Raw genomic sequence first — 24,967 nt, forward strand, 5'->3', positions numbered from 1 at the left:
TGGTAATAGATATTATAAGTTTGATGTTTTTCTGGGTTGTTTTTTTTTTTTTTTTTCTTCTCAGAACCGGTTTTTTCATCCATGTGCCGTCCCAATGAAAGAATAAACTGTGCCTGTGCTGGTCATGCAGGAAAATGGTCAAGCATGAAATTGAAACATCCAATATCTCTTGTATTTCATTTTTAAATCGTCAAACCACATTTGCTACACTCGAGAGTTAGTTCTTTACATAGTGAGTATTTGTGGGAGACCAGGCATGTTGTTCGGATTAGCCTATACATTTCATGTGTATCATACTAGGTAGAAATAATATATATAGTTTTGTACATTTATTGTTTTTAGTTTAGATGAACTGGAATATCACGACACGCGAGTATTGAAATAGTTGTACCAGACTGTTTGGGTCTGAGCACTTGAAAACTTGATGTGGAGCTTGATAAAAAATGAAATCCTCATCACATCGAGATGAACACACTGCTGGACAAGTTGCCTATATTTCTGATCCGTTATTCATCATGTCGAAGATGTTTGTTACTACACTATCAATCATTTTCTTTTGTATTAATGTAATATATGTATGTAATATATAATATTAATGTATATATACAGGTATTAGGTGTTACAAAAAAAAAAAAAAAACATTTCTCACTTTTGATCCTTGATAGTGTAAAAAGCTGTATATCAGATAACACTGATGCTGATAAGAACAATAGCTGAATAGTGAACAATTTTGTTTAGCATAAATCAGTTTTATTACATTAATTTTTTTTTGTAACACCTGGTATGAATATGATTTGAATGCATTATAGTCTAAAGGTAATGTCGAATAAACGTGTGTGTTCAGTGTATTTTATTCATCATCTCTAGGAGTCATATTTATTTCTATGATGAGCTCTGGACTTGCTTAAACCTCACTGCCGGCGGGTGTTAGATATAGGCTACAGTTCTGAACTATTTTGTGCATTGATATCATGTATGCACTATTTCCAGTGAGCATGCACCATAAAACGGAATTTTTCAAGGACCCATGGTCGGTTACAGTTCGTTATTCAGAAGGTTCGTTATTCCGAAGGTTCTTAGTCCGAAGGTTCGTAATTCCGAAGGTTCGTTATTCCGAAGGTTCGTTATTCCAAAGATTCTTTGTTCCGAAGGTTCGTTAATCCGAAAATGAAATAAGGTTCGTTATTCCGAAGGATCGTTAATCCGAAAATGAAACAAAGCTCGTTACTCCGAAGGTTCGTTACGGACCCTATTTCACTTCGGATCAACGAACCGGGTTCGGAATATTGAACCCTATTTCTTTTTCGGATTAACAAACCTTCGGAATAACGAACTCTATTTCATATTCGGATAAACGAGCCTTCGGAATAGCGAACCCTATTTTATTTTCGGATCAACGATCCTTCGGAATAACGCCACAAATGTTCGGATTAACGAACCCTTTTTCATTGTCGGATTAACGAACCTGTAGGTACAGGGAATTTGTGTGTTTCGGATTAACGAACCTTCGGAATAACAAACCTTCGGAATAACGAACAGCACCCCCCCCCCCCCATGGTCATAGTATTCTGGTAAGAAATGGTTCTTGTTCCCCATCCTCCCTTTTCTGGAAAAGAAATAAAACTATGATCTCTCTGGTTTTGAACCCTTGACCCTTGGTGTCTTGCAAATTGCAATATTGTCATGCAACCTTTACAATGTATTATGATATTATACATGCAATTTCTGTGTGTGTATGTGTGTGTGTGTGTATGTGTGCTTTGCTTGAGTATGGATTGTATATATATATATATATATATATATATATATATATATATATATATACATATTGTATAAGACAGAGAGGGAGAGAAAAGGAGATAGGGTATGTTTAGTAATTTACTGATTATTGCTAACCATGTTATGAATGAATGCGTTGAGAAATGTAAAACATAGACAGAGTGAAATAAACCAAACCGTTTTCATTGCCTTAAACCCATCGTTTTAGAGCAGTGGCCTTATTGACTTCTGAGGCCCAGTATCGCCGCGCATCAACTTTCAAATATTAAAGTGAAATCCCGGACCAGTTGAAAATTAATCTGGGAAGAAATGGTGGGTTTTTTTTTTTATTACCTATGTCATTGTAATCAAAATTGGGTGAAAATTAAAAGGAAGTTGTGAAATTGTAAAGTTTCGTTCATATTTACGAAACATTTCTTGAACAGTAGATATTGATATAGAAATGGTGAATTGATGATGTCATCTCCTCACAACTTGCCATACAATTTGTACATAGAATTTTACAATTTACAGTATTTCGTTTAAATGCAATTATGGCCCAGTCTCAAATCCAGATATATCTGACCAATCATTATTTGGAAGGTATTCAACCAGGAATAATATCGTTTAAAATTTTTATAAGAGAAAAACTAAAGTTTCGTCTTTTTTCTTTTTTTTTTACGGGGGGGGGGGGGGTACACGATCAAAGGGGAAATTGAGAGATGATGACGTAATCACTTCTCTCATTTACATACTCATATCAACTGTTCAAGAACTGTTTTGCAAAAATTGGCGAATTTTTTAAATTTCATATCTATCTTAATTTTAATCCGACTGCTGTGCTTGTCATATTTTACTCTTTCTTTTCAGACTAATCGGTCTGCAATTAATTCCCCTTTAAACAGGAAATTAATAATGTCGAAGTTTCTCACACATGCCGTGGATTCTTTTGCACTAAGATATACTTACTATTTGTGTTTAAAATCTATCGCGCTTGGCTACATCCATGTCTATATGATGATGACGAAACAATCACTTTCAGTTACAATAGTTTCTCTCTTTGTCAATATCTTGATACAATTTGGAAGAGGGTGTGCTCTTTCAGCATTAGAACAGAATAAAAGTGCACGAAACATTCATTTGTGGCGGCCAGTCGTCCTGGTTTTTGGAAAACATCGTGGGAGTTTTTCAATAGAAATCGGTCAGTTGGAGCTTTGAAGGGTGAAAACTCATTCGGAAAATAATGTCACGGCTTTTTGTCTGCACATTCTATTTTTAATTTGACATGAGGATCGAATGTCTCAAGATTAACCCAAGGCAACTGATGGATGTTGCATGCATCACTGAAAATGGAGCACGACCTTTTCTTTTTCTTTTTCGGGGGGGGGGGGGTAATGCTGTACTTTGTTGTTGTCCAACTTATGGGTAACTCGAGAAGATTTGAACCAGTTTTAATTTGGATATCAAATATTATCCTAAGAGCAAAATAATGAAAGAATGCAATGCATTGCGAAAGAAAAGTTATGTCATGCAAATATAACATCCCTGGGCATATGGTGTATTTCTGCCAAAAGTTTAGACGATCCGTTGTAGCAGTCACAAAAGATAAGTATTCGCAAAACAGAGGGACAGAACCTTCGATGAGTAATACAATATCTTACATTCACGGTATTTCTACAAAAACATTTAGACATTAAGAGAAGGTATTAGACTTTGCCCCCTGAACTAGTTCAACAACAAGGCAATTGATTTTATTTATGAGCACTGTGACTTAAGACCAGTATATTTTATGTTAGCCCATAACTGGCTATTGTTATCTTCTGTATGGGATGATAAATGATTATCCCTTAGGAAAAGTTTGTGGGAAAAAAAAAACATTTTTCCCTAAACCTTGACAGCTGATCTTATCAAAATTGTTCTAACCAATAGTGTTATACAAAAGCGGGGTAAGTCATGTTTTTAAGTCCATGAGCAACTGACATTTTTGAGCTTGGATTCAAATCATATAGGATATGATGGAATAGGATAGGATATGTAAGATATGCTTTTGTGGTAATGTGTGTGTAAAAAGGGCAAGAGTTATTGTAAAACGCATATAGGGAACATTAATTTGTTATGTGTGCTATTTCATGGAAGCTCGATTATTGTTATTATTATTATTATTATTATTATTATTATTATTATTATTATTATTATTATTATTATCATTATCATTATCATTATTATTATTATTATTATTAGTAGTAGTAGTAGTAGTAGTAGTAGTAGTAGTAGTAGTAGTATCATTATAATGAAATCAAAACGCATCGTCGAGTTATCAAGGGTAAATAGGGTACGCGGTCCGTCCAGCCCACTTCGCATAGGTCTCAATAATTCTAAAATTCACATCCTGATATTCAAAGGAACTAAGAAAATAATGGATGTTGACTTGTGTTGGTTCATGATACTAAGTACCCTCAACATCCCTTTGTTGCCAAATGAATATCTAAACACATAAAAAACATTTCTGCTATTTTTCTCTAGATTTTTGGATACGCCTATTTAAAAACAAAAAAATCCTTAAAAAACCTAAATTTTGCCAGTGACATAGACTGAGCATATTCATGTCTCCATGTTACTGATATGATTTACAAAAGCCATTGCAGGAAAACAAGCAAGTCAAATTATGCTCAATCTAGGGGAAGGTGTATTACAATGTCCTTTGTATCATTAGTACTTGAGCGCCATGAGCATCATCATTGATGGACTTTCAGCGCTTTATAAGAGGCCACTATTAGTACTTTACCAATGATTGACAAAATGATGTCACTGACAGAATCTTGATTGATAAGTGTGTGTGTGTGTGTTTGTGTGTATTGTGGGCGTCTGAAGTCAAACAGTTGAAATATTATCATAAAGGATATGTCAACTATCTAATTATTTTTTTTTGGCACATAAGTGACGATCAGGATATTATGAATCAATACAACTCAAAATGCATTTGCACTGCATAGTTGCTTTAAAGCACCGTGCCATGTAAGCTTCAGTGCCTTCATTCCTACAATACAGAACAGAGAAATGTAATAGCGCCCTCTTCCCTTTGCTTCTTTTTCAATTCTGCCAGGGACGCTCGTCATGCTGACGGCAACGGCTATTCGGTTAGTAATACTAGTTTCTCATCTCTTCTCTCATATAGGAGCGAACGAAAGGAAACCCGTCTCATGCACATTAAGCTGAATATTGGTATGATATAGTGCAGGGATACTCGTAGTTGATTGGTCAACGTAGAGTAAAAATGAGGTAGTATGCTTATTTTTATGCTGTTTTGATAATATTGATCAACGATATACAGCAGAGGCAAGTTATTTGTTCGCGATGTCAAAAAGCTATTTCTTATGGTCCGAAGAGCGTTTATTCGTTCTACGAACTTGATAATTGGGTTTTGTTGATGAGGCCATGTCAAAATAATTGAAAGCTAAACATTAAAATGCCCTGTCACACAAGTTGATGATGGTGCAAGTAATGTATATTGATTAAAAAAAGAATGTTTTTTATTTTAAATCTTTTATCATGCTGCCGTTGACATCCGAAATCGTGTACGGAGTGCATGAATGTGTATGCATGCGTGGGTTTGCCCGCATGTCTTTATTTCTTCTTTTTTTTACGGGGTGGTTAAGATATTCGGGCAAGGGTGGTACTAAAAAAAAAAGAAAAAAACAGAAAAAAAAACTTTTTTAAGGGTGAAATGCTGCAAACCTGGTGAAACGATACAGGTAACAGAGTTATAAGAAGGTACAGAATGTCAGTGGGAATTAGTCAAAATTTATTACACACAGCTCATACAGATACGTAAACGATTCATGAAGTGAATACCCCAAATCAATCTTTTTATATCATGAATTGCTTCTTTCTAGACCAAGAGACAAATATTGATAAGACTTACCCCCTCCCATATTCAACATTATTTACTCTTGCGACACAGACTTCTTCTTTAAAAAATATACATTTAAGAAATTTAAACTTCACGACGACACATAATGGTGCGTATCCAAGAAAGACGTTTAGAAAATGGAGACTTAAAAAACAACAAGAAATGAAGTATTCCCTAATAAAAATACGTCTTCTTTATCATGTTTAATCACGAAATGAACACTAACACAAACAAACGCCACTGTTGTCATACTGTGGCATGCCCTCGAGTATAATAGATTACAATGTCAGGACATCAACACAGTATTGTATACAAGTAAATGCTTTTGCGCTGTTTCGTTTGCAAGGTGTATAGCATTATTTCATACAATGTTTGCAGTCGTAATCACTTGCATTATACGGAAATAGTTACAAAAGAAAAAAAAACACAATAAATGTTCACTGTTACAATTGCACACCACTCCTTTGTTATTCCCTCTGACGTCACCAGAACGACACAAAGAGATGCATTTCGCTTGAATATCTAAAACGGGGATAAGATTAATTTGGTGATGTTCGCTATTCCGAAGGTAAATTTGTTTTCAGAAACACACAAAGTCCCTGTACTTAGATGTTCGTTAATCCGAACATTTTGTGACGCTATTCCGAAAATGAAATAAGGTCCTTTATCCCGAAGGTTCTTTAATCTGAAAACGAAATAAGGCTCGTTAATCCCAAAATGAAAAGAAAGTGTACACTAACGAACCTTCGGAATAGCAAATCTTATTTCATTTTCGGATTAACGCACCTTCGGAATAACCAACTGTTACCAAGGAAGTAGCTTACGTGAGTGATTGAGACCACATCTTTTTTTTTCCGGCACCATAACTTACTAGAGTTGCGCCTTAAAGAGACCATGCCATCTAAATGCATGTTGACTTGTACAGATGTATAATACCCTGGTCCTCATTTACGTGGATATATAAATATGTGCCACTTATTTTACAATAAGTCTTCTAGTATTAGTTTTCTCATGATTACTTGAATGCGCCCACAAGAAAACGTTCCAATCCAAAATTCTGTTAGTGACATTATCTGTCAACTACCGAGTATCAAAATGTTGAACGAAAAGACTTTGAAATGCGTTTTCCCCTTTAGACTGAGCAAAAAATGTTGCATGTTCCTTGTAATGCATTTTGTTAATCATATTAGTAACATGGGATGGAAACATGCAAGCTTTGCTCATCAGTCAAGGGAAAGGTGTATACCCATGTCTTTTGGTTGGTTTGGAAGGATTTTTTCGTGAGGGTATCCAGGTACGGCAGGTAGTCTGAAGAAAAATATAGTAGATGTTTTACTACATAAAATATATAACATGTATTGTGTTTATATTTCAGTTGCCCACAATAGTGATGTTGAAGGTATCATGAACCACCACAAGTCAATATGCGCTTACATTGCATATATAGTTCCTCTAACCCATCAAGTCCCTTGGTAATTTTGCTTCAAAATTACCCTCTGCACCTCCTCCAAATAGCAGCTCAGATTTTCTCTGAAACTTAAACTATGGTTATATGACCAAAATGGGGCTGAAGTTCATATCAAAATCAAAATAAAACACTACATAGAGATTAAACACAGAGACGTGTCTTCTGGGGCTCGATGGGTTTAATGTCGTGCTTCGAAACGAGTTTGAATTACGGTACGAGAGATGACGGCTGTGGATAAACACCGTATCCTGTCTATCAAGACCGCCCTCATCAGGGCTCAAACAGAACAGTATAGCGGCTCTCTTCTTCGTTGAAAAAATAATGATCAAAGTTACCTTAAGATCTGCCAGTTCCACTACCGTCGTAATGTAATCACCAGATCAATCAATGTCAATACACTTATTTCACTTGCGCATTGACTAAGAAAGATCTACGAATCGGGTCAAATCAAACTGAATAACATATCTTGCCGTCAAAAAGAGAAGTGTGGAATGAGGAGTATTACCTTCTTTGAAGATAATATTCACGCCTCATGTGTTTCACAATGTATAGCATAATTCACTTACATTCTCACATTTAACCGAAGGCAAATGAATGATTTTGAAATCCGCATTAGCCCCACCTCACGTTATAACACATCAATATTTGGGATCGGTACCTGGCTGTCAATATTTTGATTCAGAAAATGGCTGGTCATGGCAGATTTTTGTTTGTAATTTATTTGAAACTGACAAATCGAGCAAGGGATCATGCGATGGTGGTGGGGACTTTATGCGCGTTTCTTTAGCCATTGAAGGCAACCCTTGTGCGAGTTTGACGCCGCCATTTTGTGCGGAGCGTTTAGACAAGGAACACATGTGCCGAATTCACTTCCAGCTACAGACAGCTTTGTCTAAGATTACGTGTTGCAGTTTAATGAAAACAAAAGTAACCTGACTTTTCATTTGCCTTTTCATTCATGGTAACAAAATGAACATGTTATAATGAAGCCCTGTTGTTTGTATTTACAGTCGTAAAAAAACAAAAAACAATATGTTACATCGTCCGTTCGAAACAAAATTTAAAAAGAAATAATCTCAATATGAAAATATAAACAGCATGGTATATCGGTTCATGGTGTCTATGTAGATTTTGGTACCAAAAAAACAAATATCATAACGGTCGTATAACATATAGGCCTACGATCTTATACACAATGGAAGCGGAACACCAGAAGCATCGCCTAATGCAGCTGAATTGAAGAATAGCGCAGACAGAATTCTCATCCGTCATCCTTTACAAAAATACTCAGTGAGTGTGGAGCGCGCTATAAGTGAGAAAAAGAGTTTAGTAGAATGAAAGGGTAGCACTGTCTCAGCTCTGTGTTGAGTATCAATATACTAATGGAAGATTAGAGGCTGGTAGCCTTGAAAGTAACGGGGGAAGTTTCCCCCAATATACATGTGGATTGAGTGAATGCAGGAATTTTAGTATAGAAAACATCAGTGAAGATTAAGGAAAATCGGACAGTAAAGTATTCACTAAAAAGCGTTTAATTTCGAAAGTTTTGAATGCCAACATCGCTGATTGAAAAGACTACAACAGATTTTGTGACATCACGGCAGACGATGTAGAGAAAAATAATGTAAAGACAATTCCACGAAATAAAGTCTAGCTGTTTGTAGCATAATGAAAGAGCAACTGAGTTATCTCATTCAGAAAGCAGCGTGAATAATATTATCTTTGCCATATGCCAGAGCCATTTAAAGAATTATGTAATTTTCATTAAAAGTTACATTTTGTGGAATTCTCTTTGTTCTTCATTTATATCGTTATTCTACAATGACGTCATGAACTGTTTCAGTCTTCTCATTATGGGATGGCGACATCAAAATTCTAAGTATTAAAAACTTTTGAACGGATTGTCCGATTTTCCTCTAACTTCAATGATGTGTTCTATGATATTGCTGCATTTTAACTCAACCCACATGTATGGACGAAGTTCTAGTGACGTCACCGAGTCATGTCGTGGAGCAAAAACTGAGTGAAGACCCCATTCACGCGGGTAAGCGCGTAAGCGTTACATCTCACATCCCATGATAGGCAGGCGGGTATGCCGTACGCTTACCGGCGCGCCAGAACTATGCGCTTAATTCACACGTGATATGTTTTTGCCCCTCAACTAGGCAACGCGTCATTTGACATCTCGGAACCTCGTCTACACTTGGGGAAACTATACATTTGATATAGATACGTTGTACATATTGTTGCTTGATTAGATAAACCCTATATGAATGAGTGACGCAGAAGCCCTGCAGCGTCATTTTACCTGTCATCGTGAACCGAATTATCTCAAAACAATTACGATCACACATCCGTGTTCCTCAGAAACCTTGACTGGTAAATTCTATTTTCATCGTGGGTGCATCAACGACAAATCTTGTGCTGCAGTGATTGAACCTATATCGGACAAACTCGTTTACCTCGTTAAAAAGTTTACACTCATTGTGCTTGCAGTGTGCAAAGTATATTGTGCTTAATGATGATAATCTAGATGTAAACATCCAATTGCTAATTCGTAAACGCACAGACTTACAGATAACACCGAATTGAGTCTCCGTTACATGGCGATGGTCTCAGACCAAGAAATCTGACCTAGTAGATTTAGTGAACTTACTTATTGTGGTTGAATGACGTAAGCACGTATTTGGTCATGGATTTACGTTACAAACAGCCTAAGATCGTTAGAAATGTAGACAAATAGATGGATAAACAGAAGGACGTATAATTGGACAGGCAGATGGCAAAATGGAGAGAAAATTTGAGAGAAAAGTGGAAAAGCATGTGATGTTCAAAGAGAAAAAGGCTGTCATAGTCTCGTAGGAATAACAACTCATAAGCACCTTGAACGGTCTTGCCCTTTCTAAAATATCCAACCACATTGATTTACATTTTTTCAGCGGACATCATCACCGTAATTCTTGACTTCTGGAGGCCGAATGCTCCATTGAATGATGAATCCTTTTTGGATTCATGATTAACTGGTTTTCCACCTGGTAGACATTACATAGGGAAGTATACATTCCAAACAAACGTAAAAAGGAAATCATACTCAAAGGGATATGAGTAGTCATCGTTGTTACATTAATTCATGTGTACACGATAAATAATTGTACGATAGTGATATGCTTCTTTCCTTATGAAACTTAGTAGAAAACTTATTAGAATGTAAGGATGGACTACATCGGACGTGTTCTGCCAACTGATGCGTGTAACACGAATCTGATCTATCACCCATCTACCCAAGTACTTCTTTGATCTGCCTTTGTGTAGGCTACACTGATTGGGTTTATAGTACACTGCTGGAACCAACACCGAGTGTGTCTATACGTTTGTATGTTTAGGCGTGTAAGTGTACGTGTAAGTGTTACCGGTAGTTGAAGTGTTAGTGTTGGTGTCTTATGAGTGTATGTCCATTACTGTAATATATGATTGCTAACGTAGACTGATCAGATCCGTGATTAGCATCTCTTCTGTACGACATACCCATCCCGCGTACGTAGACCGGCCTGCACACTGTTAAAATCCGCAGAGACTTTTGCCTCACAACTTGTCAAAGCAAGATTATGTCCATCACTGGTATAGAACGAAGTTAATAAAATGGTCCGATTTCTGCCACAGGCAGATTTGTACAAGCAACACCTGCTTAATGCAGAGTTGGTATAACTATGTCTGCAAAATATCTATCACTTTATTATGTACAAGTGAGTGGGACAATATCGATTTACTTGTGTGTATGTGTTACGACAAGCATTTTCACGTGATCCGACTGGTGCATTTTTTTTTCTCCAAGATGGCAGCATCTTTACGATTCCTTTCAGGTGGGACATTGATTGATTCAGTGAAATAGATAGAAGCTCTGCGTCACGTGGTACATTGGTCCGGGTGTGATGAGTTCTGTACAGTTTAGACTCATTAAGAAGCACATGTCGTCCATACATTGGCAACAATAGGTACCACGTGACGTAAGTGTTAGTGCACGGAAGCTATGTGTGGCGACGATGCCACAGAAGTCGTGATGATCAAGCACATTCCACAGATTCTTGGTCCTGACTGCGAAATTGATGGATATGACATCACATTGTCTAATTTCACAAAGGTTCCTCACAACAGAAGACCTTAAACGTCCAATCGTGATAAGTTAGAAATTAAAAGAATTACTGAAGAAATCCCCGCGTTTCTCCACTGTCATCCCCTGCACGTTTGACATGTAAGAATGCGATGGAAACTCGCGCGAAACAGCTCATTGGCAAAGGCATAACATAGTGGATTAATGGTGCTGTTGATGTAACACAGGTAGTAGCTAAAATGATATAAGGGCATGGGGACACACGTCTCACACCACGCCATGATGATAACGATAGTGGAATACGGACTCCATGTAATGAAGAAAGCTCCGAGGATGAAGGTCAAGGTGCGAGTTGCTTTTCGCTCGCTCCGACTCTGCCGCTCTCCGCGTTGCGAACGGGTCCTGCGAAAGCCTCTCTTACTGCCGCTCATGCTTCCGCCGTGCCCGCGCTTCAACGAACCAACTTTAGTCGATTTGTTGTTGTTGTTACGCTTCCCCTTATTGGACTCGAGCGCGTTTCTCGACGACGCGGCGGACATCGTACTATCGGCTCTCCGCTCCGACGACGACGTCTCATCACTGGAATCCTGACAGCTATCTGCGTCGGAGCGATTTCGCTTCGCTATTGATTTGTTCGCAATCCGCACTACATCGGGGCGAGAAGGCTCTACGGAGAGGCTAGTCGAAGTTGTGGTGGTGGTCGTCGTCGTATCTGTGACCATTCCTGGAGCTTCTGTCTCCAGGATTGTGGTTTCTACGGGAGCTATTTGCTGAAGCTGGTCAGGACAAGGCCGGGGAAGGGCCGTACAAGGGCGCTTCTCCCTACTCTTTTTCTTCTTTTTGGCTAAATTCCTAATAATGCGGTAGATATTGGCATACATGATAAAGATTGCAAAAAGCGGCACCCAGTAGACAAAGATGGTTGATATGGTGGTAAACAAAGGCGACTCCTGCATGAAAGGTAAATAACAATCCCCAGGTTCTCGCGTGTCCTCGGTATTTGTGAAGGTAGTCCAACCGAGGACAGATGTAAAGTAAAGCAGGATTGGTAACACCCACGTCGGTATGATCATAATTATGGCGCGTCGTATTGTCATTTTGTTCCGATAGCGCGCAGGGCTGCGGACGGACCACATCCGGTCGACGCTGATGAGGATGAGGTTGAGCACGGACACTTCGGAGCATGCGTAGTCGATGGAGATCCAGAGATCGCAGACCACGGATCCGAAGGGCCAGGTGTCCATAATGAGGTAGAGGGAGTAGACGGGCATGGAGAAGAGACCGATGATGAGGTCGGCTGCGGCCAGGCTGAGGAGGAAGTAGTTGCTGGGCTTGTGGAGGCGGCGCTCGATGCGGAAGGCGAGCATGACCAGGATGTTGCCGCCGATGGTGAGCACCTGACTGAGGAAGGCAAAGAAGCAGATAAAGACCAAAGAGGCGGTGGAGTGAGGCAGCCCGCTGGCCTCGGTGGAATTGTCCGCGTCCATGTTAACTCTAGGATGGATAAAAAAAGAGATGAAAATAGATTGCATCATTGGCTGAATGGAAACGTTTAAAGAAGAAACCCACCAAAAAAAAAAAAAAATCAAAATAAAGAAAAAATATTCCCTGCAGAATGATGCAATAATAACAAAAATCGGATAGGAAATAAGGAAGATATGATATTTTGAAATTTCACATTTTTCGGAAAACATTTCTTGACCAGTCCTTATGAATATCAGTTTTCCATCAAGATCACTTTCTGAATTAATGGTTACGTTTAAAGTGAAATGGTGAAATTTTACATTATTGTATGGCTGTGCATTCTGCGGTATAACAGACAACGGTGTATGTGATACCTGTTATACACGATGGGAACTTGTTTATGGGTAAATATTTCTAAAACATTGTACATCATACATGCAATGAAAGCACACAGATTGTCCGTATTTGCCACGGTCATTCCATTGTGATAAAGTTTGTAAATGAAATAGGAATAGTTTTGAGCAATAAAACACTCGACAAATTTGAATGACAGCAGAGTGAATTTGTTTAAAAAAAAAAACGAATTTACTCCGAGCATTCCTAACGCGTTATGCGGCAGTGATGAATTTCAATGAAAGTTGATGAATATAAATGCTTACTTTTTCAAATGTGATTGACATGCATCAAATATGGCTGAATGACTAAGCTAAACCTAGAAATTGAACGTAGTAAGCTTCTCCGGACGAAATTTAAATGAAAATGGATGAAATTGAATGAAGAGGTGACGAAAATGGGCGGGAAAATGTATGATACAGCGCGATTAAGGAGACCTGCAAGTACACCCTTATCACCACTTGAAATGAGAATCGAAATGGTCATGGCCAACATATTATCTTGCCTCGCAACGAGATGGAAATACCACAGCCTGTCAAAAGTTTTCCCCATACCATACTGTACAGAATTAAGTTCTTATCTTATCATAACGGCCGGTGAGCAGGATTCACCGATTTGGTTCTCAGTCTCAGCGAAATAAAGCTCTGATGTCAACCTATCCAGCGTATCGAAATCCTTTAAGATAAGGAAGAAGTCACATAATCATACAAAGTACACACAGCATCGCTGTATACGCGGACTGAAAGAAGACTAGCATAGTTATGTCATATTATTCTCATTTGATGACGATAGCGTAGACCGGACGTAATGACCACAAATTTACCCTGAAGTAACGGCGACCTCTCTGTCATTAAATCGTTCCAAAAGAGGAACAACCGGGCAATGTAATTATTCACGCCGCTGATGTCACCTCGGGATTTCAATATCAGAATATGGTAAACGCAATGATAAAGAAGCCAAAGTGAAACACAGACGTTGGCTCATCTACCATAATTCATGTTTATTTGGGTTTGTGGGCCAGGCTTCCGTACAGCACCTTTATACAGTCCGAATTTGATCAAACGAATGTCCCGCTCAGGTCCCCGTCAACTAAGGCCGTCCAAACAATCAATAACGCCTCTCGTGATGCAATACGGTCACCGCGAAAGTGGATGACGTCACACGAAAGCCGTGACATCACCGGACTGCACTCTAACAATCACCCGTGAACCTTTCGCCACCATTGACAAATTTCGCAAATCGAAGCGAGATGAGACCGGGGCTCGGCCGATATGGAAGAAAGACCCCGAGGTACGACCCAGGCAAGTGAAGAATAATATCCACCGCCACAATCTGTCCCGGGGAAAAGCAAAAAACAATAACAACCTGGCAAGGGCGCCATACATGGATTGCAAAATTATTTGCAAGTAGAGGGTGGGCTACTGGGTAGGGTAAATGGTTCAAAACACGACTCAGTGACGCAGCACAGATAGAAATACGAATCACAGCCAGGTTCTTCTATGAAGACATCTCAAAGCCACAAAGCAGATGTACCCCCTCAAAGAAAACGAAAAAAAAAGAAGAGATTTCTCGAATGCCTTTGACATAGTGGCAAATTCCTTTTGGACCACGGCATAGAGTATAAAGTCTAGTTTGGAAAATGTGTTTCATAACAATGTATGGACATAGAAATGATTATGTATTCACAGAACAACTTTCTAGACATGTACTAAAAACTGAACTGCATTGACACCAACACAAATAAACAACACCGTTTGTTATTATATGAGACCCAAGAATTGTATTGAAACAGACGAGAATTGCTTAAGGGCAAAAAGCCAACGCTATATTCCAATACGTCATAGATATGACATTTTGGGTTGAGGTTACGAGAAACAGTCAAACATGGACTTTACAGTGAACTGGAATTGACGCCGAGGAAATTCATTCCGTATCGTATGGATCTCTTTTTTTTTTCTTTGCGGGTGTGAACATTAATTTTTGTTCCTGTCATTCCTGTTGATACTTTGTTGCTATGAGAATGACCTGATTGGCACCTTCTCATGAAACTTAGTCACTTCCGCTACGCTTCAACAGACATCGAGACACGAAGGCTCTTCGCATTCATAGTCAGCTTGTGAAGTACAGATGTAGGTCAAGATTAGATACCTTTCTTTGACTGAGGTGTCGCAGGTTTCCTTGAGGGTAAGGCTGCCTTCAAGACGGTAACACTTTTCTAGCTAAACCTATTTACGCATCCCAACAGTGACAGGCCTGTTTTCCCCACTGCAGGCTATTTGGGGGAAGGAGCAAACCTTGACCACGGTGGAGTCTTCGCAGAGAAAAGAGCTACCTTTTTAAATGGAAACACTCTCCGAAACAGCGAAAAATTTACATTTGACTGCTGTCGAGGTGGTAAATTGAAATAAGTATACAAGAAAAATTCTAAGCGAAGTATTTAAGTTTCAGTCTTTCTTAAAAGTTCCTTAAGTGAAGAATCAAATCTAGTGAACCATTAAGAAAGTATCTCCATGGGTGAACAACTTATGCCAGCCGCTTTAAGGGGACATTTTCCAATGCGTGATGAACACATAAAGATATTTCACATCATGAGCTCACTGTAGTATGCTCCATGTTTAACCTTTCTTGTAACCATGTAATAACATCGAACCTGCCTCTTAAAATGACTTACAATGCTGCGGTAAACGACCTGAAATAACCTTTGGATGATCGTTTACCTAGTGCTCTAATGGCCTTGTGTACATTCTATATGCATCATTAATAATTAGCGAAATGAAAAGGACAAGAAAAAGGCCGGTAACTGGCCTATACGAAGATTCTCGCGGACGACCCTGGAGCAAGCAAACAAGGTAAGAATGTCAAATAACTAGATGAGAGCTTGTAAACAGAAAACGTTTTATGTATGAAGACAACCATGTTTTGATCCACTGTTCGTCTTTTTCAGCATACATGTCCTGATGTCGGACCAACGCGCAGACGTCCATCCGTTTGTGTGTTTAGGCTGGCCGTCTTTTTTGCTGCTCGACCACTGCGAAATGCGACGTCATCTGGTCACTTATACTTATGAGATGGTGATTGATGATTAATTACACAATACGCCAGCAGTATTGAGATCAGATATAAAACATTATCTTCCGATTTGAATTTTCAAATCACCATTATTGAGTTTTACATGGTACTGTACGTTGGTAGTGCTGTTGAATCATGTGATGGTTATGCCAACTCACTCACGAGCTACTACAAAATAATGTTTTCGACCAGATCATTACGGCTAACTGTATTCCACAAACAGGCAAACAACTCGGCTGACGACCAAGCAACAGTGTCAGACTAAATGTTGACAATATTTCGGTTGTCAATCTGTTTTTATAAACAGCGCCTAGACCAGCCAACAAAAGCCTAGTTTACCTGCATGTTTATGGCTTCCTGAAACCGTATTGAGTAATGTAAAATATATACTATACAATAGACTATATAAACACACCAATGTCTTGGACGTATTCCTTCAGTTTATTTTTTTCAACAGCACAATCCGATGTATACTCCGGCGAAAACACTTTTTACTTCTCGTTCAACTCACTCATCTATGAAAGAAAACTTTAACAACAAAACACGAGCTTATAATTAGTTGCAATTTGAAACATGCCGAAACGGTGCAATATCATATTTTTAAAGTCATCTTCCAGTTTCGCTGTCGTGTCTGTTTTTTTTTTTTCCTGTAATAGCGTCAACATGAAAATTATGTCGGACTTCTAACCTAGGATTCATGATTCTCCTTTAAGGAATAAGGATGATGGAAAGACATTCAGTCGGCAGAAATATCGCGTATATATATATATATATATATATATATATATATATATGCCACTTACGCGGATATGGATTATGTAACCAGAGACGAATGTCGCAACATAGAAACCACATCACATGTCTGCGTAAACATGACCCATACCTGCTGTCTAATAATGGGTAGAGGAGGAACGAAGCCTCAACGATGCGAAACATTTCACGTGCTATGTGAGAGAAGTTTTGAGAGCCGAATATAACTGAGAGAGGGCTACATCCTGTATTCCAGACCTTATCATAACCGGCTAATCTCTTGTTCTTCTCTCATACATTTGAATAAAACCGAGTTAAAATTGAATTATGTCTACTAGCTTGCTATGAATCCACAATATGGCTGGACAACAATAATCATGTGAAAGCTGACATAAAAATGTACAGATTCATGCATAATTATATCAAGACCATTAATGATGTTATAAATAGGTATATGCTAGCATACACTATATAGTTGTAAATATACAATATACCTTTAGAATTTATATTTCATATATATTATATATATATATATATATATATATATATATATGTATATATATATACTGTATAATATATGGTACGCGTATTACAGCTACCTCAAAGTGCACAAATTCTTGCAGCTTATAGTGCTCTGTAATCTCACTCTGATGAGTGTAGAATGCAGAGTAAGAAAATAAAAATGGGCGAAAGAGGCAAAATTTCATGAGAGAATTTTACTCACATGGTATTCACTCCTTCACCTTAACCCCTAACCAAAATGAGTATTTGTGGTAATACACAGAGGATGTGTTTATCTTTCTTATGAGAGAGAGAGAAAGAGAGAGAGAGAGATGGAGATGGGGGAGGGGAGAGAAAATACACCAAAAACAAACAAACAAACAAACACACACACATATGCGCACACTCATTCATTATATATATATATATATATATATATATATATATATATATATATGTATGTATATATTATAAACATAGACACAAAAACTGTAAAGTCATTCAAAGGGGAGGGGGAGAGAAAAAAAAAAAGGAATCCTATACCCAGAGTCTGCTCCGTCAAAACAAAACGAATTACGTCACATGGCCGTCAATTTTTGTCAGTTTTAAATCCCACGGTGACCATACTGAGCCTGAAACCTACCCAGCAAGAATCTTGATAGCTAGAAATAACGTAAAGAGAGACACTGACCGTTGCAGGGGCGACTTGTTTGTAAACTTGCACCGAATCAGTCACGATATCTCAAGTTTTATTACATTTTTATGGGAGTTATAAAAAAGGCCGAAAAGACATGGGCGAGATAACATTCTCCCGTAATCAAGCTGGAAGTGTGTGGACGGTGCTCGTCCTGGATTTAATTCACGCGAGGGCGCCAAGTCGAATCATGGCCAAATTTTATGGCGTCATCCCCTTATTCGCCATGTTTGAAAATACTGGGTCGAGCTGAGCTTTTAACTTCATTACCCGATTTTCTGCATCAAAACATCTGTTAGGTTATTTCATTGATGCCACCATAGAAACGTGTTTATCACCGGTAACTGTTGTTCTATTCGTAGTAGATGCATTTCAATGTGAAATTACGTTTAAGGTAGCAGTTTGAGACAAGAAAAAAAAAAGGGGGGGGGGGGTTAGTTTCGGAGATGTCACCGAACTCCCATTTAGTCCAGACGTTTTTGCGGAACACTTCAAATGCATTCACCACCCGTCATTCCCATTACACTGATTATGAGATGGGTCTAGTAAAAGAAATGTGATATTAGTCTTCAAACGTGATGTAAACTAGTTTCAATCATCCGCGATTCTGAGTTAAAAATAGTCTTAAATCAGGGAGCATAAACGCTGAAATGATATAATTTCTGTTTAACTCTTACGGTGAGCTATGGGTTGCGTTGAGCTTGAGCGTTCCATCAACACAACCTACTTATTTAAAGACACTTTGTGTATCAACTTTGTATACTATGAAACGCTGAAATATCTAAGAGTTACCTTGTATTTTGTAAGTCGTCCTGAGATGATCAAAAGCCTTCCATACAGAAGACGAGATTTGTTTCAAAGCATAAAGGACGGCGGAAATTTCGACCCGACATTTATTATCATAACCATTTCTTTTCATGAGCTTAATAACTCATTGTGTATGTCTTGTATCTCCATTCGAGTTTCACCAACAACACAACAGCAAAATATGAAGCTGCCAGAGTAGCATATAGAGAAGCCGTACAGAGGAAAGAAAGAAAAATGTTAGCACTGAAGATGCTATACCCTGAGTAGAAATACGACCATAATATCATTCATTATCATCCTTATTATCACTATAGTACTAGTCATTATCTTTATCATTTTATTCGTTTAATTTTTACTTATCATCATAGCATTAGCAGTTTCGATATTTTTACGATTTACCTCAAAACACTGTTATCATTAGTCTCTCGTTATTTTTGTTTCCACCATTTTCTTCACCTTTGGTATGCCATGAAGCGCATTGAGCATTTGATTTAAATGGATAATGGCGCTACATAAATCTAATGTATCATTATTATAATTATTATAATTATCACTATTACTATCATTATTATTATTATCACTATTACCATCATCATCATCATCAATGTCATTATAATTATCAACATCATTATAAATTAAGACAATTATTTATGTCATTACTATTAACTGTAGTAGCAGGAGTAATATCACCATCATAATCATCACACCAACATCACCACCACTATCATCATCATCATCAATGTCACCATCATCATCATCATCATCATCATCACACCAACATCACCACCACTATCATCATCATCATTAAAGTTACCCATCATCATCATCACACCAACATCACCACCACCACCATCACCATCATCACTGTCATCATCATCATCATGACAGCGGGGTCACTAAAAATCGTACACCGTGCTGTAACGAGATGCCTTCCTCACAGCTCCAGGTAAACACACGGGACCCTCACGGGAGGGAGACAGCGGTTTTGCCTCGCTCCGCTGACAACGAAAAAGGGCACAATGAATATGATAGATGGTAACGAACTGTAATGATGACAACCTCGAACAACGGCTGACATTTCAGCTTTCAAACCATCTCATGTTGATCTCAATTAAGTAGGCTGCGAGCCCCGATTCCAGGCTTATTCACGACTTATATTTTTCAGTATAAGCAATCGAACGCCACTAAAACACGAAAGTGATTCTATGCATAAAATATGGCTACATTTCATTGATATGGAACGTACAGTTACATACTGTCAGCCATATTGATAATGTAATAACTATATGCGGTCTTTGTGGTATTGGTATGAGTGTATCTTAAATGTGTCACCGAGGGAGCAACAACGGTATTTTACAAAAGTAACTCATAGAAACAGGTGTCATTGAAAATAATATCTCGTGGCTTTTGAAAACCGGCTGATTTGCCACGCTAAAGATACGGCACATTCGCCGGTTCGTTCAGCCATCAACTGAGATTTCAAGGTTGGGAGAATAGCAGCGAAGATGCGCGGTTTGACGAAAGGGATCCCATTACCTAACCTCTTTACCTACTTCCCCAGTAACCTCTTTAAGGTCTTTACCGATGCCATTCCATTCTTGACTTCTCTGCACAAGCTGTTAGGCTCTCTTGTTCTCTATAATAACGGTTTGTGGAAGATGTGGGCTGATTTGGGGAGAAGCCACCGCCTAATAGATTTAATCAGTCGGTAAATAGGACGTGGCGGAGTAGAGGGTTAACCTGAAAATCTGTCCTTGTCTCTTTTCTTCAGAAGGAGCATTATTTCCATCCCCTGCAGTTTTGGAGATACAAGTGACAACTGGGAGGTTTGCGGTATTTTGCGCCATTTTTATTCCTACGTGAGGTCGTGAATATACAATCATTTCAAAAGACATCACAGTGACTCAATGGCTTTCTACGGAGTCAGGCATTACTGATAAAAGTATAATGAGTCGACCGGCAAGTTTTCTTCAATTTGTCTCACTCTGTACAAATGAAATTTGTAAGATTGCAACTGCTGATATACATTTTAACAAATTTCACCAGCAGTTGCAACCTGACAAATTTCATTTGTGCAAACATTGACAGAGGGAGACAAATTGAAGAAACTCATATACCACATTTGAAATACTTGGAAAAATCTGAAGTATGACTGGTCATGGATCAAAAACCCACTTTAAAAAGTTTGTGGTCTAGATACAGGCTGCGTTGTGTCACGACAGAACGATGTATTGTTAACGTCGCACAAAATGCTGGAATACATGTCTGCTCAAGCATATTAATTGATGTTCAAGAAATTCAGCACAAGTGGCAACATAAATGTTTATATTGTATAGTAATGTATTCATTTATGTATATGAACAAAGACGTTTCCGAGTGTCCAACCTGCATTCGTAATTTAAGAATATACAAACAATTGAGAGTAATTGCCAAGAATACAAATTCGTGATAAAATTAGCCATCCCCAGCACCTGTCGCACCATTTGGAAAAACCTAAATATGAAGTCACCTTGGGGAAACTCAGGAGCCTTTCACACCTCCTTCACGCTGTTGAAAGAGATATAAGAGAAAAACCAAGGAACTGTAACTGCACCTTGCTCGCAGAATGCCGACAAGAAAGGCGCGAAGAATTCGAGGCGGGAAGACAGTCCCAAGGTCAAACCTTTGTCACCAGGTGCTACACCAGGCTAGTCTGCTTTTCACCTTCTCCCCAACCATCAATCGAAAGCGCAAAATGTGACGTCACAGGTGCTAAATCTGGGTTTTCGTCTCAAGGACGTCAGGGGATACAATGCCGGGGGAGAAAAAGTGTTGTCTCTCCGAAGCCGTAGACAGTGAACGATCACCTTCTGCTTCAGACGAGAATGTGATAAAGGAGGAAAAATGAGCGCCGACCGCGTGATGAAAAAACAGCAAGGACAAGTATTGTGCGATTGCAGTGTGATGCGAAACAATGGAATAACTTGGCGGTGATTGTAACACAATATTTCATTAAACCACTATCTAGATAAAACTGTTGATCTAATATCTTGGCAGTCCTCTATAGCTTGCTACACTATCAACCACGCCCATGTATTCGAGAAGCAATATCTCTACAATTGTGAACACTCCTTGGAAACACTCGCCATTTTATGTCCATCGTTTGCTATAACTAATACAGATTTCGAGCAAACAATTAAAACAAACAATTAAACAAACGACTCACAAACAAACAAACAAACATATTGTGGAGCAAGAAACAAAAGAATACATGAAAGCTGTTCGATATAAAAAAAATGTCAAAGTTCTTCTTTTTTTGCGACCACAGTTGAAAAAAAAATCATGAAAACAAACGACAGTCTAAGACAAGTAAAAAATTCCAACGTTATGCCTCCCGAGTCAATCGTCCTATTTTCTTTAATTGTACTGACGTAAGTAGTCCAGCAATTGGGATTTTGAGATTGCTAACATGTGACTGCTAGCATTTTTTTTTCTTCTTTTTAAGAAATCCGGAGAAGAAAAAACTTGATAAATCAGACCAACGAGTATACTTTATCTCAATCTCAAACGTGCTTATCTTCACCTGTCGGACAATCATAGGTTTCTTATACCTCATCGTGCCCGAAGCTGACATTCAATCACTGAGAGACACGGTATTTGTCATTTTGGCGCGCGAGCGCCAAAATCGACGCCCTGGGCAACTGATTACCCCATCGGATAGACACTATTAATTATCGGGAGAAGTAATGGATACCTCTCCGGTATATCTTTTCCATATCCCTTGCAGGACACGTAAGATATGGCTCAATAGTGTAGATGGGGATGAGGTTACTCCGGCCAATCATTCTTTGTCGGTATTCTTTTTTTTTTTTCTTCTTTTTTTGACGACGTAAAACAAGCGGAGGCGATGTTGGCACACCACCCCACGCCCACCAAAACAGAGAATAATGAGACAAGGCGCCCCCTTTGACGAGTGAAGACATAACTACATGTGTGTCGTCACCCATAGTTTTGTACTAAGATACTTAACACCTACCGTCTGTTTTTATCACGCTGACATTAAAATCCTCATGTTTCCCTGACAAATATCGTGGCACTGAACTTATAATTCACGGGCACACGACATGCTCAGTGCGCGGATGTCGATAGAGTCGGTCCAAACTATCGCAAGAAATTTCCTCGTTATCGACAGTGCGTGCTTTTGCATGCACTTAATCACCACTCTCGGGCAACAGGTGAACCGTGTGACGTAGAGAGGGTGCAGAACAAGCCATGCCTGACTTTAACCAGATTGATTTAATTTAAGCGACAGCTACAGTTGGATTGGTAAACTTTCCCCCCTGCCAGTGACAAATAGATAGAGGTGAGAATGATGAGAAAAGCACTGACAAAGATAAAGTGTGTTCGAGTGCTGTTTGTTCGGTCTTATCCCCGCATTACATACACAGTCATGTGCATGCCTGTATGTCGTCACCCTCATCCCAAACGGATGGATCAAACCTTTTCAATCCTCAAAATTGGCAATGGATTACCCTACATGCTTGTTATTGCAGTTCCAATTTTTCGGTCTCTTTTTTTGACGAGCATCTTCGCAGACGGTCTAAAAACATTATCAGAAAAAAAAATGTCCGGGAATGAATTCGAATGAATCCATATTCAAGATGGGCCACTGAGATGTTTACCAAACGAGCGCCGAATAGGAAAAGATGATTCCTAATGGAAGGCAAATTCGTTGTAAAAAAAAAAAAATAATAATAAAATAAATAAATAAGACAGACGAGTTGACAAAGCTGTCATGCTGACCTTAGGGTACATTGAGCCGCCGCTGACACATGAGGTTAAAAAAAAAAATCAAGAATGTTAAAGTGATAAAATTTAGAGTAATTTCATGCAAATTTTTATCGTACATCAACCATCAACCATCTGAAGGGGTTTTTTTTTGTACTGTTTTGGTAGAAGTTATCTCTAGTGGCAACTCGAGCCATATTGCTTTATCGCACATACGTCTTTATTTCATGCTGAAACAAGAACGATTTAAGAAAAGGCACGATACGAAAACATACATTATACAGTATGCAATATATTAAGCATACAAACGTGCGTGTGTGTGTGTGTGTGTGTGTGTGTGTGTGTGTGTGTGTGTGTGTATGTGTGTGTGATAAATGACATCAAAGCATGCACTAGCAAAAATAGAGAACTCTCAGTGGGCTGTGATCACGTGATCATTCCGAGAGCCTACTGTACTCATAATCCAAGTCAAAATTGAATGGTCACAAAGCGAATAATATTCATGATGCTGATGCAATCGCAGTATAGATGACAACAATTTGTTGCCATGACAACAGAAATCAACGCTAAATACGCACGGGGGTGTATGAAGTATCGAATTGAATACCGGCCCTGGTCCGTATGGCATATGAAGTTGAAAACAGAGAGAGAGAAAAAAGGATGGACTTAACTTGCGGGAAAGGATGCGCACCGAACGTGCCGCAATCCGTAAGCAGGTAATTACGAGCGCACGCCGTGATGGCGCGTCAGACGCATGTCCTCTACAGTCTGAACTAAATTGTAAACAGGAAAAACTCTCATTTTTCATTCGATAGTTTATTTCCAGTCTCACCGAAACGGCAAGCGAAATTGCTCTCCAAAAGGTCACTGGGTATCCTCCACAGTTTCATGTGATCATTGATTGATTACATAGCTATGTTGCTCTCTTCGAAAGAAGAGGAGGTCTTGCTTTCTTATCTTTTCGACTTTCATCAGAGAGTTGTCCCTCGGGCGTCCATAGCGCGGGGAAACTTCTCAAATTCGTCTCCGATTCATACAAGAAGTCGAACCAGATAGCTGGCACTGACAAGAACGTATGACCGTTCCCACCATTTCTATGGTATTCCCTCGCACTACACGCTGATTAAATTCATCCTTGTAATATGTCTCATTTCTTTCCTTTCAGCCAATTATTGTTCTGGTATTTTCTGCGCAGGCAGTACAAGTCTAACTTCACTCTCTCTGCGGGTCGTTTTCATCTAATGTTGTCTGCAGCATGTAGGCGGAATAAGGTGAGCT

General features: G+C 38.8%; 1 protein-coding gene across 1 annotated transcript in view; it reads right to left on the reverse strand.

Annotated features, from left to right (window-relative positions):
• Positions 1 to 11,363: 11,363 nt before the first annotated feature.
• Positions 11,364 to 24,967, reverse strand: part of LOC140231727 (muscarinic acetylcholine receptor M2-like) — a 66,305-nt gene continuing 52,701 nt past the window's right edge. Inside the window, exon 2 of the mRNA XM_072311882.1 lies at positions 11,364 to 12,738. Within this exon, the coding sequence (XP_072167983.1) occupies positions 11,364 to 12,738 (1,375 nt within the window). The remainder of the gene's footprint in view (positions 12,739 to 24,967) is intronic.

This window comes from Diadema setosum, chromosome 1, assembly GCF_964275005.1.
Source record: "Diadema setosum chromosome 1, eeDiaSeto1, whole genome shotgun sequence".
Classification (NCBI taxonomy): Eukaryota; Metazoa; Echinodermata; class Echinoidea; order Diadematoida; family Diadematidae; genus Diadema; species Diadema setosum.